Raw genomic sequence first — 19,305 nt, forward strand, 5'->3', positions numbered from 1 at the left:
CTCCAAGGGCTGGAGCCCCTCAGCTCTGGGACAGGCTGGTATAGCTGGGGATGTTCACCTGCAGAAGAGAAGGATCCAGGGAGACCTGAGAGCCCCTTCCAGTGCCTAAAGGGGTTCCAGGAGAGCTGGAGAGGGACTGGGAACATGGGATGGAGTGCCAGGACAAGGGGGGCTTCCCATTGCCAGGGGGCAGGGTTAGATGGGATACTAGGGTGAAGTTTTTCCTTGTGAGGGTCGGGAGGCCCTGGCACAGAGTGCCCAGAGCAGCTGTGGCTGCCCCTGGATCCCTGGAAGTGTCCAAGGACAGGTTGGGCAGGGCTTGGAGTATGCTGGGATAGTGGAAGATGTCCCTCCCCATGGCAGGGTTTGGAATTGGAACAGGATCTGCAGGCATTACTCAGGGTTCCTGGCGAGGCTGCACTGTGAGGAGGGTGAGTGATGTGACAGGGTCACAGATGCTCCAACTGAGCCACCTTGTGCAGCCACAGCCCTTCAACTCAGGTGGGGATGATCCCAGCAGATGCTGTACAGCTGGACATGGTCTTGTGGGGAGCTGGCTGGGCCTGAGCAGCCTGAGTGGGGAGTGGGTGATGGTCCAAAGGGTGCTCCACAACCTGTGGAGTGCACACCCTCCCAGGACATCTTGCTAGCCCATGCTGTGTTGGCATAAAAGGCTTCAAAACTATAGATTCCAAAAACACACTGCTGAGCATCCCGGCATGGAAAGTGCCCTCCCCTCCATGTTCCTGGCCCTGGGTTTGTTTTTCCGGCAGCTGGGGCTGGAGGCAGGAATCCACAGGGTCCCATGCTGGCCGTGGGAACCCAGCGTGCCGCTGCTGCTGGGGTGGTCAGAGGGGAGCAGACCAGCCAGCCCGGATGCGAGCTGTGGAGCTGTCCATGTTTGCCATTTCCTGTGTCAGTGCAGCCTTTCCCCTGACTCACAGCCTGGCTTCTCCTCCCACTCCTAGAAAACAGCAAGTGAGGGTTCCAGCTGGTGCAGGGGTGTGGGAGCAGGGGGTCAGAGCAGCCCCACTGCCTGCTGTGCAGGGATGGGGCATGAGCCCAAGCCCTCGCCAGTTGTGGGTCCCTGTCACCAGTGTCCCTCCCCACCGCTGGCTCTTGCCCTCCAGCTCAGAGTATGAAATCCTGTGTGTGTGCTGTGCTGCTACCACCAGCCCTTTGCAAAGCCACCTCTTGGCACAGACAGAGCACCGGGGTCTGGCGGTGGATCTGTTAGGGGACAGGGCTCTGGGGTCTGGCGGTGGATCTGTGAGGGGACAGGGCTCTGGGGTCTGGCGGTGGATCCGTGTGAGGCGCAGACCGGCACATCCCAGGCCTGTCCCAGCCTCTCCGAGCAGCCAGGGCATCGCAGCCGGCAGCTGCCCCGGCAGCACCCCCCAGCCCCGGTGACACGTCCTGTCTCTCCCCCGGTGGCGGTGCCCAGGGCGGTGACCGGCGGTCATGACAACGGAGACGGGCCCCGGCTCCGAGGTGAGGAACGCGCAGGAAGAGGCTCCGCAGCAGCAGCTGGAGGCGGCGGCCCAGGGCCCCACGGCCGCACCCGGCCCCGCCGGTCGCGACACCGACCCCAATGAGAAGCTCGGGGCACAGCCCGACACCCGAAACATGGAGCCGGTGAGCGGGTGACAGCCGGGGGCCGGGACAGGGGACGGGCAGGAGCAGCACAGAGGGGCCGTGCTGCTGGCCGTGGGGCGGGCGCGGCCCTCGGGCCCTCGGCGGCACGGCCAGAGGAGCCCCTCAGGCGGGCCGTGCCGGGCTCCGCCGCTGCCCCCGCTGCCCGCACGGCTCCCGGAGGGCAGGACGGGCCGCGGGAGCCGTGCCGGGGCCGGGAATGCCGGCGGGCTGGGAGTGGAGCTGCCGGCCGGGGTACGGGCGGCGCTGCCGGGTCCCCAGCTCAGCTGCCCCGGGCCGGGCTTGGAGCCTCGCTGTTGGCTGGGGGGCTGCTGGGGAGCTGAGCTGCTGCACTCGCGGCTGGGCAGGCAGGATTTGGGTGCTGAACTGACCCCAGGTGTCCGCCAGGGCCTGGGCTGTGCTGGCAGTGCGGGCTGGTGGAATTGGCCTTGGCTCGGGACTGTCTCTCACCGGCTGCCCCGCTCGGCTGTGCGGAGCCTTCCTCCTCTGCCCGTGTCTCACTCCGGCAGTGTGCCAGGTAACCCTCTGTGTGTCCCTGCTCCAGGGCACAGACATGGAGGACAAGGACTACAGTGAGACCGATGGACTCTCTGACAAAACGACTCCCAGCAAGACCCAGAAGTCACCCCAGAAAACCACCAAGAAAGTGAAGAGTGCCCTGTGCAGGGTGACCCTGCTTGATGCGTCTGAGTACGAGTGCGAGGTGGAGGTGAGTCCCAGATTTTGGGGCCTGTGCTGGCACCAAGGAGGGGACACTCCTGGGACCCTGCCCAGTCCAGAGAGTCCTCAAGGACAGAACTCTGGCTAGGACAGCTTTGTAATACCTCTGTCCTAGGGAAAAACACCCACAGAAATAGCCATTTAAGATGAAATTTCAAAATTAGTTAAAAATCTGGAAAGAAAGACCCTTGCAGGGAATTTCAGCCCTGTGAAACCAAGTTTGGCAGCTACTCATAAGAAAAAAACAATGTCTAAGTCAGAAGTTTAATGGATGGGGATAGAGCTCTGCCTGGCAGTTCAGGCACCTGGCAGTGGCTGCAGAATGGGACAGAGGGGACATATACCTGGCAGTGGCCACCTGAGCACTGGGAGATGCTGCAGGGCTGCTTCAGCCACCATTACCACGGGCACCTCTCTCTTCCAGGACAGCTGGGGGACACCCAGGATTCACTCAAGAGTTGGGGCTGGTATTTGTGGAAGGTTCTGGTGGCCCTGCCAGGAGAACAAGGCAGCAGGGAGCAGAAGGACATCCCAGGAACCCCTGTTCAGATCTCTAGCACTTGCTGCTGTCTCCTGTCCCTATACTGGGAAAGCAGCGTTGCTCCAACCCACCCCATGAGCCGGGAGGGAGGGACATTTTTAAGGACTGACAATTTTGCTTGAAAATGAAAAGCTGAGGTTGTTCAGGAGCCTGAACCTCAGGGATATGAGAGCCTTTGCCAAAGAGGTCTTTGCCCTGGCTCTGACCAATGGCACACAGGTGTTTGCTGGCAGCACAGAGCAGATCTGTGTGTGGCTGCTGCCTGCCCCAGGGCTCAGCTGCCGGGACTGATGAGGAGGGTGGGAGCAGGGAGCATCCCAATGCTGGCTGCAGGGTCTGGCCCCTGCCCGTGGCATAGGAGCAGGGCCTTTGGTCCCTGTGCTCCAAAAGCCCCGGCTGTCACTTTAGCAATAAAATTGGTCACAAAGCTGTGGAAAAATGGGTTGGCACCAGGACGAAAATCTTCCTGAAGAAGGAAAGGGGCGGAGCATCCTAGGGGCTCACAAACCCTGGCAGTCATCCTTCCTCTGGCTTTCCCCAGAGCACGGGCCAACAAAACTGGGATGGCAGGAGAATCTCAGGTCACAGGTGCTGGCAGGGCAGAGCAGAGCAATGCCCCTCACAATGTCACCCAAGGATGCAGTCAACTGCTCTTTAAAAAAGCCACCTGGAACACAGGGGAGAGGGTCTGGGGTAAGAGTGTTTTACATTTCTTTCTTTCTGGCAGACCCTGCTGGAATAGTTATGCCTTGTCCATATGCTTTAATTAAACATCAATTCAGTAAAAATTCAGCAGGGGAGTCAAACTGTTCAGTGTGACACCCCAGCACATGCCATGGGTGAATCCCTGCCTTCAAATCCAAATTAGAAGGAGGGAGGAGATCCAGAAAGGATGATGGCAACTGCTAGAAAAGCTTTGGAGGGCAGCAGGAGCCCAGGCTGTGCTGCTTGGTGCCCTGGGCTGCCATCCTGGGGGCACCTGGTGGAAGTTCTGTAAGTAGATGCCTTGGAGAGGGGAGATGGCAGCTGCCAGGCTGGAAATAGGGTAGATGCACACTTGAGAAGGGCTGTTCTTCCATGGCCGTAAGTAAGCCTGGCTCTTGGTGCCACTAGTAATGAAGGGAAATTCAGGGGAATTAATTTCCCATCCCTGGTGTTCAAGGGCAGGTTGGATAGGGCTTGGAGCAGCCTAGTCTAGTGGAAGGTGTCCCTGCCCATGGCAGGGAGGTGGAACTGGACAATCTTTAAGGTCCCTTCCAGCCCAAACCATTCTGGGATTCGTTGATACCAAAGGTGCTCTCCATCACTCCACATGCTCCTGGCTCCTGGTGGCTCTTGTTATGCTGTGCTTGGGGATCCAGCCACCACTGCCACCAGTTGCCCATCCCTGCAGCCCTGGAGCCTGCGTGTCCCCACAGTGGTGCCCAATCTCTACAGCCCTGAGACACACTTTGGCACCACTTTAGGGACACACAGATGTTCCTGGGGCTGCAATGCTGGGAAGTGGTGAAGATGGGTGGGAGTTATGTTTTGGTGGTCACTTGGAGGGTGTCCAGGAGCCTAAGGAACCAACTGACCATCAGCCTGTCCATGTCTCTGACAGAAACATGCCCGAGGCCAGGTGCTCTTTGACATGGTGTGTGAGCACCTCAACCTCCTGGAGAAGGACTACTTTGGCCTCACCTTCTGTGATTCGGACAGCCAGAAGGTGAGCACGGGGGGCCCTCTGCAGCCACCCCCTCCAAGATGGGGGCCCCCCTGACCTGCTGTCTCCTCGTTGCAGAACTGGCTGGACCCCTCCAAGGAGATCAAGAAGCAGATCCGCAGTAAGTGCCTGGGGATGGTCCATCCTCCCCAGCCTTGGATGGGGAGCTCCCCATGGAGCTCCTGGATGGCTCAGTGTGGCTGTCCTGTGGCAGGTCACCTCCCCACCTGCCTCGCAGGGGACCTTTGGCAGCTGGCCTGGGGATGGGAACACTGTTGCTCATTCAGCTGTTTGTTACCCACCTCTTCTCTTACTCGTGAGAGGTGGGAGGACAAAGGACCCCATCTGTGCCACTGGAGAGCTGGCTGAGACTTGATGCCGCTCGGCACTACCTGCCCCATGCAGGGGGGACAGGGATGGTGGGGAGAGTGGGGGGGCCTTGCTGGGACAGGTCCTGGGGTGCATTTGCCATGGTGTTGCCTTGCTGGGATGGCAGAAGAGCTGCTGCTCAACAGTGTTGCTGTGTCACCTTCTGGGACACAGGAGGCTTTTGCTGGGACGCTGAGCTTGTGGCTCACCTTCAGTTGTGATGCTTTGCTGTCCCCAGCTCTCTGGGGAGGATTCAGCAAGTCGTGCTGGAGTTTCAAGGGCTGTGCCTCTGGCAGCCTCTGGACACCCTGTGTCCCTGCCCTGTGCAAGGCTTGGAGGGAGCAGCAGGATCCTCAGTGGACACACGGGTGCTCCTGTGCCCTTTGTGCAGCCCCATAGGTACTGTCCTGAGCTGCTCTCTCCCCTCCCCAGGTGGGCCCTGGAACTTTGCCTTCACTGTGAAGTTCTACCCTCCAGACCCTGCCCAGCTCACAGAGGACATCACCAGGTGAGGACCACAGTTCTTCTCAGGGAGTCCCAGGGAGCTCCAGAGGGCACCAGATTCCTTCCTGGGGAACCCCAGCCTGCTCCCCTGCCCTACTCTGACTGTCTGCCCCTCCTGCAGATACTACCTGTGCCTGCAGCTCCGTGCCGACATCATCACGGGGCGCCTGCCCTGCTCCTTTGTCACCCATGCCCTGCTGGGCTCCTATGCTGTCCAGGCCGAGCTGGGTGACCATGACACTGAGGAGCACGTGGGCAACTACGTCAGCGAGCTGCGCTTTGCCCCGAACCAGACGCGGGAGCTGGAGGAGCGCATCATGGAGCTGCACAAGACCTACCGGTGAGCCCCGGGAGGGACAGCACGGGACAGCTGCCCCACGCCCGTGGGGCACCTGCCCATGTGTCCCCCTCTCTGTCTCCCTGCAGGGGAATGACCCCCGGGGAAGCAGAGATCCACTTCCTGGAGAATGCCAAGAAGCTCTCCATGTATGGGGTGGACCTGCATCATGCCAAGGTACGGGGCTGTGGACTGCCCCTTCCCAGCCTGCTCCTGCCCACCTTCCTCCCGCAGGGAAGGCTCCTGGCATGACTTTGGGTGACACCAGAAAAGCTCCAGAGATCAAACTCCACCAGCCTGGGATTCAGTGTTCCCTCTGCCAGCCAGGCCCCCACAGCACTCTGCAGGAAGGATGTGGCACTGCTGGCCAGGCTGGCTCTTGCTGAGCTGCTGACCTGTCCCCTCCTGTCCCCTTGCCTCCTCCAGGACTCAGAGGGCATTGACATCATGCTGGGCGTCTGTGCCAATGGCCTCCTCATCTACAGGGACCGCCTGCGCATCAACCGCTTTGCCTGGCCCAAGATCCTCAAGATCTCCTACAAGAGAAGCAACTTCTACATCAAGATCCGCCCAGGGGAGGTCAGTACCAGCTGCTGATGCAGCCCCTGGATACCTGTCCTGAGGAATTGGGGCTGATGATGAGGATTTCCTCACCTGGCTCCAGCCTCTGCTCCAAGGATCCCACATTCATGACCATTCTGGCCAAGAGAGCACATTTCCTGTGGCACAGATTTTCTTTCATGTTCTCTCATGGCTTCAGCAGCTGAGGAACCCCAAGATCCCATCCCTGACAGACACTGTGACCCTGCTGGTATAGGGAGCTTGCCTAGGAATGGGCCATTTTTGTCACATCTTCACAAGGTTTTTTCATTCATTTTCAGACTTTATTTTCACTCATTTATGGTGGCATAATGCATTTCCACCTACAAGTTCCAGCAGGCTGCAAGGCAAGGACAGCACACCAGAGAGTGATGCCCTCACACCAAAACAGCTGTAAAAGCTTTTTGTTTCTTGAGGGAATTTATCTTGCACTGAAAAGCCATTTATAGCTGAGGAAAGTTGCTTAGGCCAGAGTTATAGGGTGTGTCCCATCATTCTGCTAGGCATGGACCTTCCCAGCATGGATTTGAATAAGATTTTTGAGGGTCTTTTGCATACTCACAGCTCCTGGCAGGGGAAGCTGACGGCCTTGGCATGTCCCCTGGAGCAGGATGTGCCTGTAACAGCCTGTCTCTGTCTCCCCCAAGTACGAACAGTTCGAGAGCACCATTGGCTTCAAGCTGCCCAACCACCGCTCAGCCAAGAGGCTCTGGAAGGTCTGCATAGAGCATCACACCTTCTTCAGGTGAGGAACCTTCTCTAGACCTTCTCCAGGCCTCCTTTCCCAGAGGCAGACACGTTCCTGCTTCTGCTGCCATGGGTGTACATGGGGGGCAGTGCTGGGGGCCCTGACTGGGGCTCACTGACGCCCTCCCGCTCCTGTGACCCCTAGGCTGGTGTCCCCAGAGCCACCCCCCAAGGGCTTCCTGGTGATGGGCTCCAAGTTTCGGTACAGCGGGCGCACGCAGGCGCAGACACGCCAGGCCAGCGCCCTCATCGACCGCCCCGCGCCCTTCTTCGAGCGCTCCTCCAGCAAACGCTACACCATGTCCCGCAGCCTGGACGGAGGTACGGCCCGCCTGGGGACACGGGGGACACTGCTCCGCTGGCACGGATGGGGAGAGCTGCCCAGACTCACTGGGCGGGGTCACAGCAGCATCAGCCTTCCTTCTGGAGGCCGTCCCCAGCCTCATCCCTGTGGCACAGGGGCTGTCCCCACCCCAAGGGGTATCTCAGGCTGCGTGAACAGGGAGACATGGCAGGGCTGGGGTCAGGCAGCTCAGGGACACATCACTCCCTCCTCTGTGCCCTGGGATTCCTGGGACCACCTGCCCCAGGAGTGAGCTGGCAGAGGGGCTGGGGCAGGAGCAGGGTGACTGGGCTGTCAGAGCTGGCAGGGGCGTTGGGGCAGGAGTGGGGTGGCAGGGCTGGGGTGACTCGGCTGTCTGCTGTGGGCAGAGTTCTCGCGCCCAGCCTCTGTCAGCGAGAACCACGACGCCGGGCCTGAGGGTGAGAAGCAGGATGAGGACGGTGAGTTTGGCAGCAGGAGACGCTCTGAGACAGAGGATGAGGAAGTGACCACCCCGACAAAGATCAAGGAGCTGAAGGTACAGCTGAGATGGGCAGAAGAGGGTGGGGGTGGAGGGGTAGGTAGGCAGGGCCCGGGCACAGGCAGCAGTGCTGGGCTGCAGGCAGGAATGGTCACCTCGGGGCAGGGTCCCTGCAGTCCTGTTGATGTCAGCTGTGGCCGAGGCTGGTGGAAGCCTCGGGATGTGGCTCTTGGCCCCCACCGGTGGAAGTGGGACTGTCACAGGTGTTCAGCTTAACTTGGATTCCCCAGAACCCTCCAGGTGGTCTGAAGGCTCGTCCCCAGGCAGGGCTGGAGCTGGGAACAGCCCAGTTCTGGGACAGGGATGGGGATGGGACAGGCTGAGCACATCAGTGCCCACCACTGCCTGGGCAAAGCCCACATCCTCCTGCCCTGGTCCCTGGGCTATCCCAGCCCATTTCAGCCACATGCTGGGAGGGGAGGGCGGGTCCCTACCAGCCTATCAACTTAACTGTGGTGTTTGTGACAAGTGCCCTCAACTGACCCTGCTGGTTACTTTTAACCCTCTCTTTGCTGCCAGCCGGAGCACGAAACAACCCCCAGGCACAAGCAGGAGGTATTCTCTCTCTGGAGTATCTTAGTCCTCATTGGTGCATCATATTGTCCATCCTTCCCAAAACAAGTCTGTCTGTCACCCTATTTACTGGAATACAAGATGCACCGGGCTGGGGGTTGGGTGCTGGAGGAGCCCGAGGAACAGACAGCTGGGAATCAGCTGTGGCATCTTCTATCCCACTAAGTAAGGTGGTCTTGATTGTGCCTGTGAGCAAGAGCCCTCCCAAGGGCAGGAGAGCCCCTGGCTCATTGGGATGACCTGGCTTCTGCTCATGTTTCTGACCTTGCCATGTCCTCACCTTGTGTCTCCTCTCCTGTGGAGCTGGTCCCATCCTCCTGCTGGCACCCAACCCACGCTCTGCTCCTGCCTGACCCAAACTGCCTCATCCACCCCTGCCCAGCTCTCCTGCAGTCCCCTGAGAGCTGAGCTGGGGTTCCCCAAGCTCTGTGGCTGCCATCCCACCCCACAAGGGGTCAAGAGGCTCTGAGCTGACTGTGGGGGCTAGCACTGACACCAGCCCTGTGCCTGCCCACCCTGAGAGGGGCTGAGCAGAGAGGGAGGCTGGGCCCTCCCTGCACGAACTGTGCCTGTGGTCGCCCCATCAGGAATGATTTGTCCTGGCCTCAAATGCAGGGCTGCTCCCTGGGGGATCACCTCTGTGAGCAGAGATCCCAGCTGGAGCTGCCAGTGGGAGCAAGCATGGCCAGGGGATGGGGTTGGCCACGTCAGCACCACCCAGGCTCCCTGTGCAGCCCCACCGGGTGTCGGCACTGGCCCCGACCCCGCCCGCCTCATCGCTTGCCCACTGCATGTGCATGTGCTGCACCCAGCCCAGAGGTGGGCACACCTGAGTGCTCCTCAGCTCGGACATGCGGGGCCAGGGCCAGACTTTTCCTGAGCTGTGCTGAGCCTTCAGCATCTGGAAAATTTGATGGGGCTTTTCCTGAGATTCTCATGGGTCTCTTCTCTGTTACCGAGGAGGTACTGGGGGGGGTGTTTGGGGCCCTCCTTCTGAACCCCAGGAGAGCTTTGGGTATGGGTTGGAGGCAGAAGCCAGGTTCCTCCTGGGAGCCGGTTTGCCCACCTCTGTGGCGGGACGAGGGGGCCACCCCAGCGCCTGTGCCCTCACCAAGCCACGCTCTGACAGCTGACCCCTCCCCTCTGAGCAGTCTGAGCTGTCCCCTCTCCACAGCAGATCAGACCCACCCCACCATGGGCTGCTCCACAGAGATCCAGGCCTGGATCCGTGCTGGACATCCCTGTGCAGCCCTGGACCTCCACCCCTTTGTCAGACTGCTCTGGAGGAGCTCTGCTGGAAATGCCACTCGCTTGCCTTTCTGAGACAGAGCCTGAGCTCCTTTTGTGCCTGGCACCAGACAACAGCACAGGCTGCTGATGTTTCCAGCAAGGCCCCATTCCTTGCCAATCCTAAGGGAGAGCCTGCTTTTCCCTCCAGGTATCTTTAGCTTGTCCCCAGCCAGGAGGACACAGAGCCCTGGAGATGCCACTAGGCTATGCCGTGCCCTTTACCTGCCATACATGTTTGGCCCCATGCTGCCCTTCTGCTGCTGCCTGCAGTGAAAGAGCTGCTCCGTCTCCTACAGTGAGACCTGCAGACCGTGGTGCTCCATTACACTCCTCATTTGGCTTCTGAGACCCTAAATTCCAGCCCAGTGTGCCACCAACCCTCCCGGTGGCCCTGTTCATCCCTTTGGACTGGGCCGCTGCTTTAACCATCACTCTCTTCATCTCTCCTTCCCAAGTTTTTAGACAAGCCAGAAGATGTTTTGCTGAAGCATCAGGCCAGCATCAATGAGCTGAAGCGGACCCTCAAGGAGCCCAACAGCAAACTGGTTCACAGGGACCGGGACAGGAGGCTGCCTTCCTCACCAGCCTCTTCCTCACCCAAGCATGAGGATGAAACACCAAAGGGAACCCCTGAAAAGGCCACTGAGGTTTGTTCTGCTTCTCTTTCAGAGAGAATCAAGATCTGTTGGGGAGGAGTCCTTCAGCTCCTTGAGGGAGCATAGTGGAGTGACGTGCAGGGGACAGGGGTGGTGTTTCTAAGTTTTTGAACCATTTTCACTGCTGGGGGCGGGTCTCCCTGGGCACTGCAGGAGACTGAACAGCCCTGGTCTGGAGGTGTTCTGGGGCTTCCTGAGAGGTGATTTGTGGCTCTGGTGGCCCATGGGGTGAGGTTCTGTTCACTCTTTTCAGGAGCAGCCTGTAGGGCAGTGCCATCACAGCTCCTGTCTGTGGGTGTCCCCAGCAGAGCAGGACCAGGCCCCTGTGCAGGGGTGCCCCATGGTTCTCTCAGCAGTGAAACCTGGGTGGTAGGAGGAGGTGGGTGATGAGTGGTGCCACACTGGCATCCCACACCCACATCCTCCCTTTTGCGCATTCTGCACACTGGCTTTCCACTGGGACCATGGTGGGGACAGGAGAGCACTGGAATTGGGGTGCCAGGACAGAGCCCCCAGGTTGGAGGGGTGTGGTATGGGGCCCTGCTGGGCTCTGGGGCTCTCCTGGGCTCGGTGCAGGCAGCATGTGACAAGAGTGTCTCCCTGCCAGCCTGGACGCCTTGTCCCTGCTGGGGACTCTCCCTCCTGCTGTCCTCTCGGAGGGGCTCTGAGCCAGTGCTGTGCCTGCAGCAGGGGACATGGCTCCAGGAAGGAGGGTGCCACACAGCCAGGCTGCTGTGCCCTGGCTGCCCCCTGCTGTGGAGAGGGCATGGGCTCTGTAGGGAATTCGGGATTTGCCCGTGTTCCCACTGGGCCCTAGCACTGCCCGGAGATCGGGGCTGCAGGGGGGCTGTGGCCCCTCACAAAGCACTTGCCTGGGAAGAGGAAGAGGGGATTTCCCCCAGATTGCTTTTACCATGGAATATATCAGGTGCAGAGATGTGAATGGAACATCTAGAGCTGGCACAGCTGTGACCTCTGTCCATCTATCCATCCTTCCATCCATTCATCAATCCATTCACCCACCTGCCCACCCTTTGTCCCTTCATTCCTTCTCAAATTCTCCCTTTCTCTCTCTCTCTCTCTCTCTCTCTTTGTCTCTCTGTCTCTGCCTCCCTCTGTCTCTCCCCATGGGTGCTGGGGTTTCCGTGCTGGCACAGACAATGGAAGAGGACACCTTAGACGATTTTGCATCTGAGCATGGAGCTTCCCTAAGCATGGAGTCTTTCACGCAGAAAAGCCTTGTCTCCTCTCCTGAGGTTGTCACCATCCCCTTCCTCCCCGACCTCTCACTCTCACCGTGGGGGTCCCCAGCCTGCTGAGGGGTCTTGTGCCCTCTGAGCAGAGCTGCCTTTGGCTGGGTCCCCTATCTGGTGACAGGCAGGACCCCTCCCAGGACAGGGCTGTTGGTGAAGCCTCTCCCCTGGCTGTTCCTGCTGGACTCTGAGATATGTTCCTGGAGGGAACTCCCAGTGCTGATGTGGGGCTTTGCTGGAGCCCAGTACTGAGGGTCCCAAGGCAGGGGTTACCCAATGTCCTGGACCTGGGTGGATGCTCCAGCAGCCTCAGGCTGTCGTGGCTGCAGCTGGAGTTCCCTAGGGCCAGGCACCCTGACAAAGGGCATCCTTGGAGGCATCCTTGGACCCGTGCCTGTGGGCAGCCAGGTCACACTCCATCAGTGTGACGGGTGTGAGCTCTCAGTACCTCCTGTGTGTGGGTTTAACTCAGGGGAGGGAACAGCCAAAAGTGGTGCCTTCACTGAGCCAGAAGCAGGCTGGGGTTTGAGCCTTGTTTCAGGCATGGTTTGCCCTAGGGACATGCAGTGCTGGGATACTTGTCCTGCCTGAGCACCAGGGAGATGCAGAGGGGTGGGGGACAGGCTGGGCACACTCTTGTTCCATGTGGATATCCCTTAGTCCATGCAGAAGTCACTAGCAATCCCCAGGACCCTGAACCTGGGCTGGCTGAAGCAATCCCCAGGAGGCAGGACGGGGGTCAGGGAGGGCTTGGGCACAGCCTGGGCTTCAACAAGGATATGGCACCTTCAACGGAGCTGCAGCATCTCCTGGTCCATGTTGGCACCCTCCCCATTCCATTATTTCAGAGCTGGAGGACAGAAACAGCAGGTGTGAGGTGCACACACATCTCTTGAGTCAGTTTTGCCCTCGGCGTGCCCAGCCTGAGTTGGGGTGCAGGTCCTAAGGTGGTTTCTCCAGTCACCAGTGGTTTCTTTCCAGGCATCTGTGACTTAGACTCAGGCCTGGAATATCCCCACATATCCCCATAGGCCAGAGCCTGTGGTCTCCATAAGAGATCCATGGCCCCAAGGGGGTGATGGCACAAGGACGGCACATATGCAGAGCCTGGAGCTCTCATCACTGCCAGAAGGTCCCCTGGTGCCCATGGGCTTCAGGTCCACTAAGGTTGCGTGGTCTGACACTTCCAGCCCTCTCTCTTCACTCCTGCTAGAGGACAGGAATGCTGGACTGGGTAGTGTCAGGAGCCTCTCCAGCTCCCTGTTTTGTCCCAACATCTGATTCCCCATTATCCTCTCCTGAGGCTATGCTTTCCTCTCAGGTGAACTGGGTCTCCCTCAGAGCAGAGAAGGGCACCAGGGGCCCTGAAGGATGCCCAGGGGAGAGGCCTGGGGCTCTCTGAGATTGTGGCCCCTGTTCGCAGGGGCAGAGGCTGTCTCTGCTCTCTGTTGTCCTCTTTCCTTCCTGTCTCTTGTGCTGCCTAGGCCACAGTAGGAATCACCTAGAGCAGATGGGGAGGGAGGGCAGGGAAGTGTGAAAAGTCACTTTTCCCTTGGGAGGTCAAGGCTGGTTTCTGGACAGACCTTTCCCAACATCATCTCTTTGATGGCTCCATCCTCCAGCCCACTGACCTTCCTGCTTCCCTGAGGGATGTGCCTGAGTATCCAGAGATTTGCTCCAAGCATCCCTTAGAGCCCTCAGCCTCTGGAGACAGGAGGGCAGCCCTGAGATGTGGCTGGAGCTGGCACTGAGCCCTGCAGAGAAGAGTTCACCTCACACCAAGCAGGAGCTGGATGTCCATTCAGCTGGGCTGTGCTCATCTCAAGAGTCTGAGGAAAAGGAAGAAGCTGGTTTGGAAATAAATCTGAAACTTTGGGGTTTTCCTGACTGGTGAAGAGGTCCTATCATAGATGAACACCAGACTTCTTGATCTACAACATTCACCTTGGGCCTTAACTCAGAGGAGGAGCCTGAAGAAACTCATTCTCTTTGCCCAGGGAAGGTCTCTTCCAAAGGACTCTGGTTTGCAGCCAGAGAAGAGGGATGAGAGGGCTTTGCTGAGGAGATTTGTACATGTGCCCACAACCTGTCCATCGTTGTCCTGGCTGAGAACAGGTTCAGCAGTGGGACAGGAGGGCAGGAGCGAAGCTGCTGCACCCTCAGGAAAGTGAGTGGTGTCCTGGTTGAGTGGCTGCTGAATGGAAGGAGGGAGTGCTGAGGGAATGAATGCCAGACACCAGCATGGGCTGCCCAGCAGCCACTGAGCCTCCCAGTGAGGGGTGATGCTGCTGCCACAGATCAAACCCAACTGGGAATGACCCCGGTGCAGCCACTGCTCCTGGCAGGCACTGATGAGCTCTGTTCCCATTTCCATGGACTGGGAAGGAACAAAAGCTGCTCTGGAGGCAGGCGTGGAGGAAGGGAGCTGCAGAGCAGCTGGTGCAGGGTAAGGGGCTATGAGAGAAGTTCGTGCTGGAGGGAGCTGGGGGTCAGGTCTCCTGCAGACCCTGCTGCTCAGTGGGGCTGCCTGGCCAGGATCTCTCTGGCACCAGATGAAGAGGGTGCCCTTGCTGCCTGGCACTCTGAGGAGTTGGTACCTCCCTGCCGTCAGGGGTGGGGTGTACTCTTGGGGGCCCATGGGCTGTGCCTCAGTGCAGCTCCCAGGTGCTTCCCTGCAGGCTCCTGGGGATTTTTGGGGGGAGCAGGAATCTTGCCTGAGGCAGAGGCAGGCAGGGGGCTGCAGTGAAGGCAGAGGCAGGGCCCGCAGCATTGTGCTGCAGGAGCTCTGCTTCCTTTGGCACCTGACAGAGAAAGCAGCAGCTGGGAATGGCATTTTTCTGCTTGGGGCTCTCACTGATTTCTCATTTCCTTGTGGGAGCTCTTCTACTAGTAACTGGTTTTCCTCTCTTTCTCTCCTCTAATATTATCTTCCCTTCCCTCCCTCTGGCTCTGCTCCCCTCTGCCCCCCGTTTCCCCTTCTCCAGTATCAGTCACTAGGTTTGCATTTTGTGTGCAACTGCTCCAAACATTTCCCTGGCCCCCTGCATGGGGGGATCCTTGGATCACTGTTCCTGGTTGGAGGGGGAGGGGACAGGCAGACCCCTCCCTGGGCCTGGAGTGCATCCTGGTGCCTTGGAGGGCACCATCCTTGCCCTTGCTGCAGGCTGTGCCCAGGCAGGCTGTGCCATGGGCAGTGCCAGCCCCACGAGGATCCCCGGCACTGCCCTCATGTGCTGCCAGGGGTGGCTGAGCTGCCTCATGGTGCAGATGTTCTCCTGAAACTCTCTTCCTGTAAGTTACTTCCTACCTGCTGTTCCAAAAGTGGCTGGATTGTAGCAGTGCTTTGTTCTTGGCACTCATGAGGCCTTTAGCTGTTGTGCAAGATGAGCACGTGGATGTACAAGGTGTCCCTGGCAGCAGTGACCTGGTGTCCCCTGCCAGCAGCACGGTGACATTCCCTCTGTGGCTGTGCTGCAGGATGCTCCGTGGCCTTTGCCTTATTCTGCTGCTGAGCCCGTGATCCTTTACACTTTCACAGGTGACACTTTCTGAACACTTGATTCCAGCATGGTGGGTTCTGAGATGTCCCTGATGGGCTGGAAAGGAGGGATGGCCTTTGCAGGAATCTGAGCTGTAGCATCTCGTATGAAAAGGACAGGGCCTTGCTGATAGCTTCAGGTGGTTTCTTTCCCTGCTCGTGCTCTTGGCGGTCTGACATATTCTTAGAGCACATGGATGAAGCTGAGAGTGAAGCTACCCAAAACCCCAGGTCTTGCTTCCAGTGAAATCTCACCCCTGGGAATTGCCAGAGCTAGCTGAAAACCAGGGGGCAGTCAGCTGTGTTCCCCTGCCTCCAGAGAGACACGGTCTGGTTAATGTGTCTGCAGGGTGCTCCACTCCCACTCTGTGCCACCAACAAAACCCCAGGTATTGCAGGTGCGTCAGGGAGCCACCAACCACAGCAAAGCACTGTCCCTAGAGGGGACACTGCCTCAGTCCCCAGTGTGGCATCAGCTCCTTATTTCCAGTCCCTCTCTCCGTCAGTGAGTTGCCAGGCTCTTTGTACAGAGCCTCAACTCTGGCCTTGATAAGAACAATAATAATAATAATAATAATAATAATAATAATAATAATAATAATGATGATGACATAGCCAGGCAGACCAGCTGTGCCACTCGTGCCAGCAGCAGTCGGGGCCAGGGTATTGATGCGTTTAACTCTTCTTGCTCCAATTGCAATACAGGGCTCGGAGCACTGGGTATTTATAGAGAGAGAAGCCCCTAGGCTGGAAGCTGTAGCTCTGAGGAAAACTCTGAGAGCCAAGACAGAAGAAGCACGTGCAGGTACCTCGGAGGGGAACACGAGTGGGAGCCTGATGAAAGTGGAGGTGACGGTAGGGAAAGCCAAGGACGTGCCAGGCCAGGAAGAGCTGGCAGCTGCAGCCTTGGAGACAAGGAAGAGAGCCAAAATGATTGCTAGTCCCGAGGATTTTGAGTCTGTGTGGGAGGATGAGCTCTATGAGAAGGAAAGCAGGGGTGAGGCCAGCCCGGGGGCGGCCCATCCACCCACCAAGAGCATGGAGGGGGAGCCCCAAGAGCCGGGCAAAGGCACAGCCACCAGGGAGACAGAGCTGCCCAAGCCCTGTCAGCAGCCTGAAGAGAGGCAAAGGACCAAGATTTTGGAGCCAGAGCCTTCCCAGGGAGGAGGTGAGCTGCTCTCCAAGGAACATGCTTCTGCAGCCTTCAGGAAGCAGGAGGCCAGATTGCCAGCCGCAGCCCCAGAGCTCCTGAAAATTAAAGTGAAGGCTGGTGACGACAGCTCAGAAACTTCTGCAACCCAGAGGATCATCTACTTAGGAGATCCAGAGGGGGAGAAGGACAGTAAAACGCACCTGGTCTTGGACACTGGTGGGTGGCTTGGCTTGGAGGAGAGACCAAAAACCCCAGTAAACACATCCAGGGAGGGATCTGGGCACGTGGCACCCGTGGCAGAAGGATTCCAACCTCTCTCCTCAGCAAGTCACCAACACAGTACAGTGTCTGGAAAACCCACTGGAGCACCAGAGTTGCCTGGGATGAGCTGGGATGGGACCAGCCTGGGGGCACATGCCCTCTCTGGGTGGGAAGAGCTGTCCCTGCAGCCAGAGAAAGGACCTGGTGCTGGTGTGCTTGGAGGAGCACCCACGGGAAGTGAAGCCCTGCTGTGTTCCCAGGAGGTGGGACCAGAGGAGATGGAGCTGCAGAGCTCAGTGGGAGGCTTTAAGCCATGTGGCCTGGCAGGGGATGATGCCAGGGCTGAGGAGCACAGAGGAAGACCAGCACAGTCCCCAGACGTCTGCCCAGAACTGGAGGGGCTCTCAGAAGGGGTTGGAGCAGACAGCGACAGGGAGGAATGTGCCAGAGTGGTTCTCCAGATGGAAGAGATAGAGCCCAAGTCACCATCATCATCAGCTGGGTGCTGGCAGGGCCATACTCACACCGTGGGGCTGGAGGGAGACAAACCCAATGCTCCTGTACCTCCACCCCTTCCCCAGAAACCCAGCCCAGTCCCTGTGGAGCCATCTCCGGGCACAGAGCCTCAGAGCATAGACCTGTCCCTGGGCACCAGCCCTGCCAGAGGGGTGGCCATGCCTGAGGGTATGGACCCCTCCATGGAGGTGGCACTACCCATGGGCACCAAACCTGAAGCTGAAGAACAATCCCAAAATGTGGGATTTGCCTCACGGAAACTGCATCAGGAGACACGTCCTGTTACAGGAGAACCACCCCAAAACACAGACACTGCAGCAGAGTCATTCCAGGTTAGACACCTGGCCACCAGGGAGGTTGCCCAGGACATGGACACAGCACATAGCAATGTCCCTGCCACTGAAGAGCCACTGCAGGAGGAGAAGCCCATGATCAAAGAGCTCTTCCAAGGCTCAGGACCAGGGAAGCCAACCAGAGATGAAGGCTTTGGGATGGAAGAACTGTCCCATGACAAAAGCCTTGGCATGGCTGAGCTGCCCCCCAAGGGAGAAGAAGCAGAACACCAGACTGAGACAATCGTGAGAGACTTAACCCTCCACACTGCAGATCCAAAAGCACAAGAGCCACACCAGGACTCGGAGTTAAATGTGGGACAAGATCTGCAGGGTGGGAGCTGGACAATCACAGAAAGTGCCAGGGACAGTGGTCTGGCTCCAGAACAGCCACTGCAGGATGAGTCTCCTCCCAGAATAGCTGCTGATGTCCCACACTTCCAGTCCCCTGCAGCAGGATTGTGCCAAGGAAGCGAGGCGTCCCAGCTCTCTGCCCTGGGGAATGAAGGCAGGGCAGGGCAATCAAGTGGCGAGACTCATCCAGCAGAGGCTGGGGTGTCAGTGTGCATGGCTGGGCTGGCAGGAGCTGTGTCCCAGGAGCATGGGGATGCTACCATGGCCCCAGGAAACCAGCAGGACAGCAAGAGCTTCAGGGAAACCTCAGTGGCCTCCAAGATTAAGATGTTTGAGCAAGGTGAGGTGGAGCGAAGGGCAGCCCAGGAAGGACAGGAGTGTGTGCCTGAAGCTGAGACATCGGTGACAGCCATGGGGAAGACAAATCTGGCACAGGACGTGTCTTTGAGCACTGGCCTCGCCTCACCCCTTGCACTGGGACCTGTGTCCAGTGTGGGCTCCTTGGCCCTTGGGCAAGGGGCTGGTTCAGGAGACACCTTCCAGCATCGCTCCCTGAAGGAACATGTCTCTGCTGACCCTGAGCACGAAGAAGACAGTGCTGACCTGGCCTCGCCCGACTCTGGCTGCGAGCTCACCCTGGCTGAGGCCGTGGTAACTCCACTGAACCGTCCGGACGGGACATTCATGCGCATGTTCTGTGGCTCTGCCCGTGTCCAGTGGCTCCTCACACATCCATTGACTGGCAGCAGGCGCTTTGCATCCCTGTCCTCTCTGTCTGTGTCTGTGGTCAGGCTTCACTGGCTGCATGCGCAGCCACTGCCCAGTCGGTTCATCAGCTTTTGTTTTGTGCCGCCCCAACATTCTGGCTCCCTGGAGAATGCCGCTCGCTGAACCCAGGAGGGGCACCCAAGCTCCGTGGCCGGGAGCAGGAGAGGGCGCCGGGGGGTGGCTGGAGGAGCTGGGACTGCCACGGACACGCAACCCCAGCAGCAGCGTGCCCACGCTTCCAGCTTCACCCCTGCATTTCCTACGTTGGTTGATACCCCTTCTTGCTTAGCCCCTACCCTGCCCTGCCTTCAGCAAGCTGGTGGCCGGGTGATGGAGTAGCTTCCCTTGCTCTTGTGAGCACTAGAGCAGCTCCTGCAGAGTTCGTTTCCTTCCGACTAACCCTTTTCTCTAATCCAGAGCAAATCTCAGGAACCAAGTGGGGAAGAAAAGGATTTATATGACCCATCAGTAAAATCCAGTCTGAAAGAAGAGAATGTAAAGGCTGCTGTTCCAGTGGTCTCGCAGGTCTCAGTGCTGTTTTGCTAAGTGTTTCTCCCGGCAGTGTGAGCGCT

General features: G+C 58.7%; 1 protein-coding gene across 7 annotated transcripts in view; it reads left to right on the forward strand.

Moving 5' to 3' along the window:
- EPB41L1 (erythrocyte membrane protein band 4.1 like 1) overlaps positions 1–19,305 on the forward strand; it is a 54,672-nt gene that overhangs the window by 25,301 nt on the left and 10,066 nt on the right. For 2 of the 7 annotated variants that reach the window (XM_066330487.1, XM_066330489.1), the window contains exons 2-17: positions 1,445–1,635; positions 2,198–2,362; positions 4,518–4,622; positions 4,698–4,740; positions 5,421–5,496; positions 5,614–5,832; positions 5,919–6,006; positions 6,256–6,408; positions 7,077–7,174; positions 7,322–7,497; positions 7,888–8,036; positions 8,559–8,594; positions 10,358–10,549; positions 11,716–11,814; positions 16,055–18,616; positions 19,151–19,258. In XM_066330487.1, coding sequence (XP_066186584.1) covers positions 1,462–1,635; positions 2,198–2,362; positions 4,518–4,622; positions 4,698–4,740; positions 5,421–5,496; positions 5,614–5,832; positions 5,919–6,006; positions 6,256–6,408; positions 7,077–7,174; positions 7,322–7,497; positions 7,888–8,036; positions 8,559–8,594; positions 10,358–10,549; positions 11,716–11,814; positions 16,055–18,616; positions 19,151–19,258 — 4,443 coding nt within the window. In that variant the 5' untranslated portion in view covers positions 1,445–1,461. The remainder of the gene's footprint in view (positions 1–1,444; positions 1,636–2,197; positions 2,363–4,517; positions 4,623–4,697; positions 4,741–5,420; positions 5,497–5,613; positions 5,833–5,918; positions 6,007–6,255; positions 6,409–7,076; positions 7,175–7,321; positions 7,498–7,887; positions 8,037–8,558; positions 8,595–10,357; positions 10,550–11,715; positions 11,815–16,054; positions 18,617–19,150; positions 19,259–19,305) is intronic. The other 5 variants (XM_066330491.1, XM_066330493.1, XM_066330490.1 and 2 more) reach the window with 4 other exon arrangements.

Source organism: Sylvia atricapilla, chromosome 16 (assembly GCF_009819655.1).
Source record: "Sylvia atricapilla isolate bSylAtr1 chromosome 16, bSylAtr1.pri, whole genome shotgun sequence".
Taxonomy (NCBI): Eukaryota; Metazoa; Chordata; class Aves; order Passeriformes; family Sylviidae; genus Sylvia; species Sylvia atricapilla.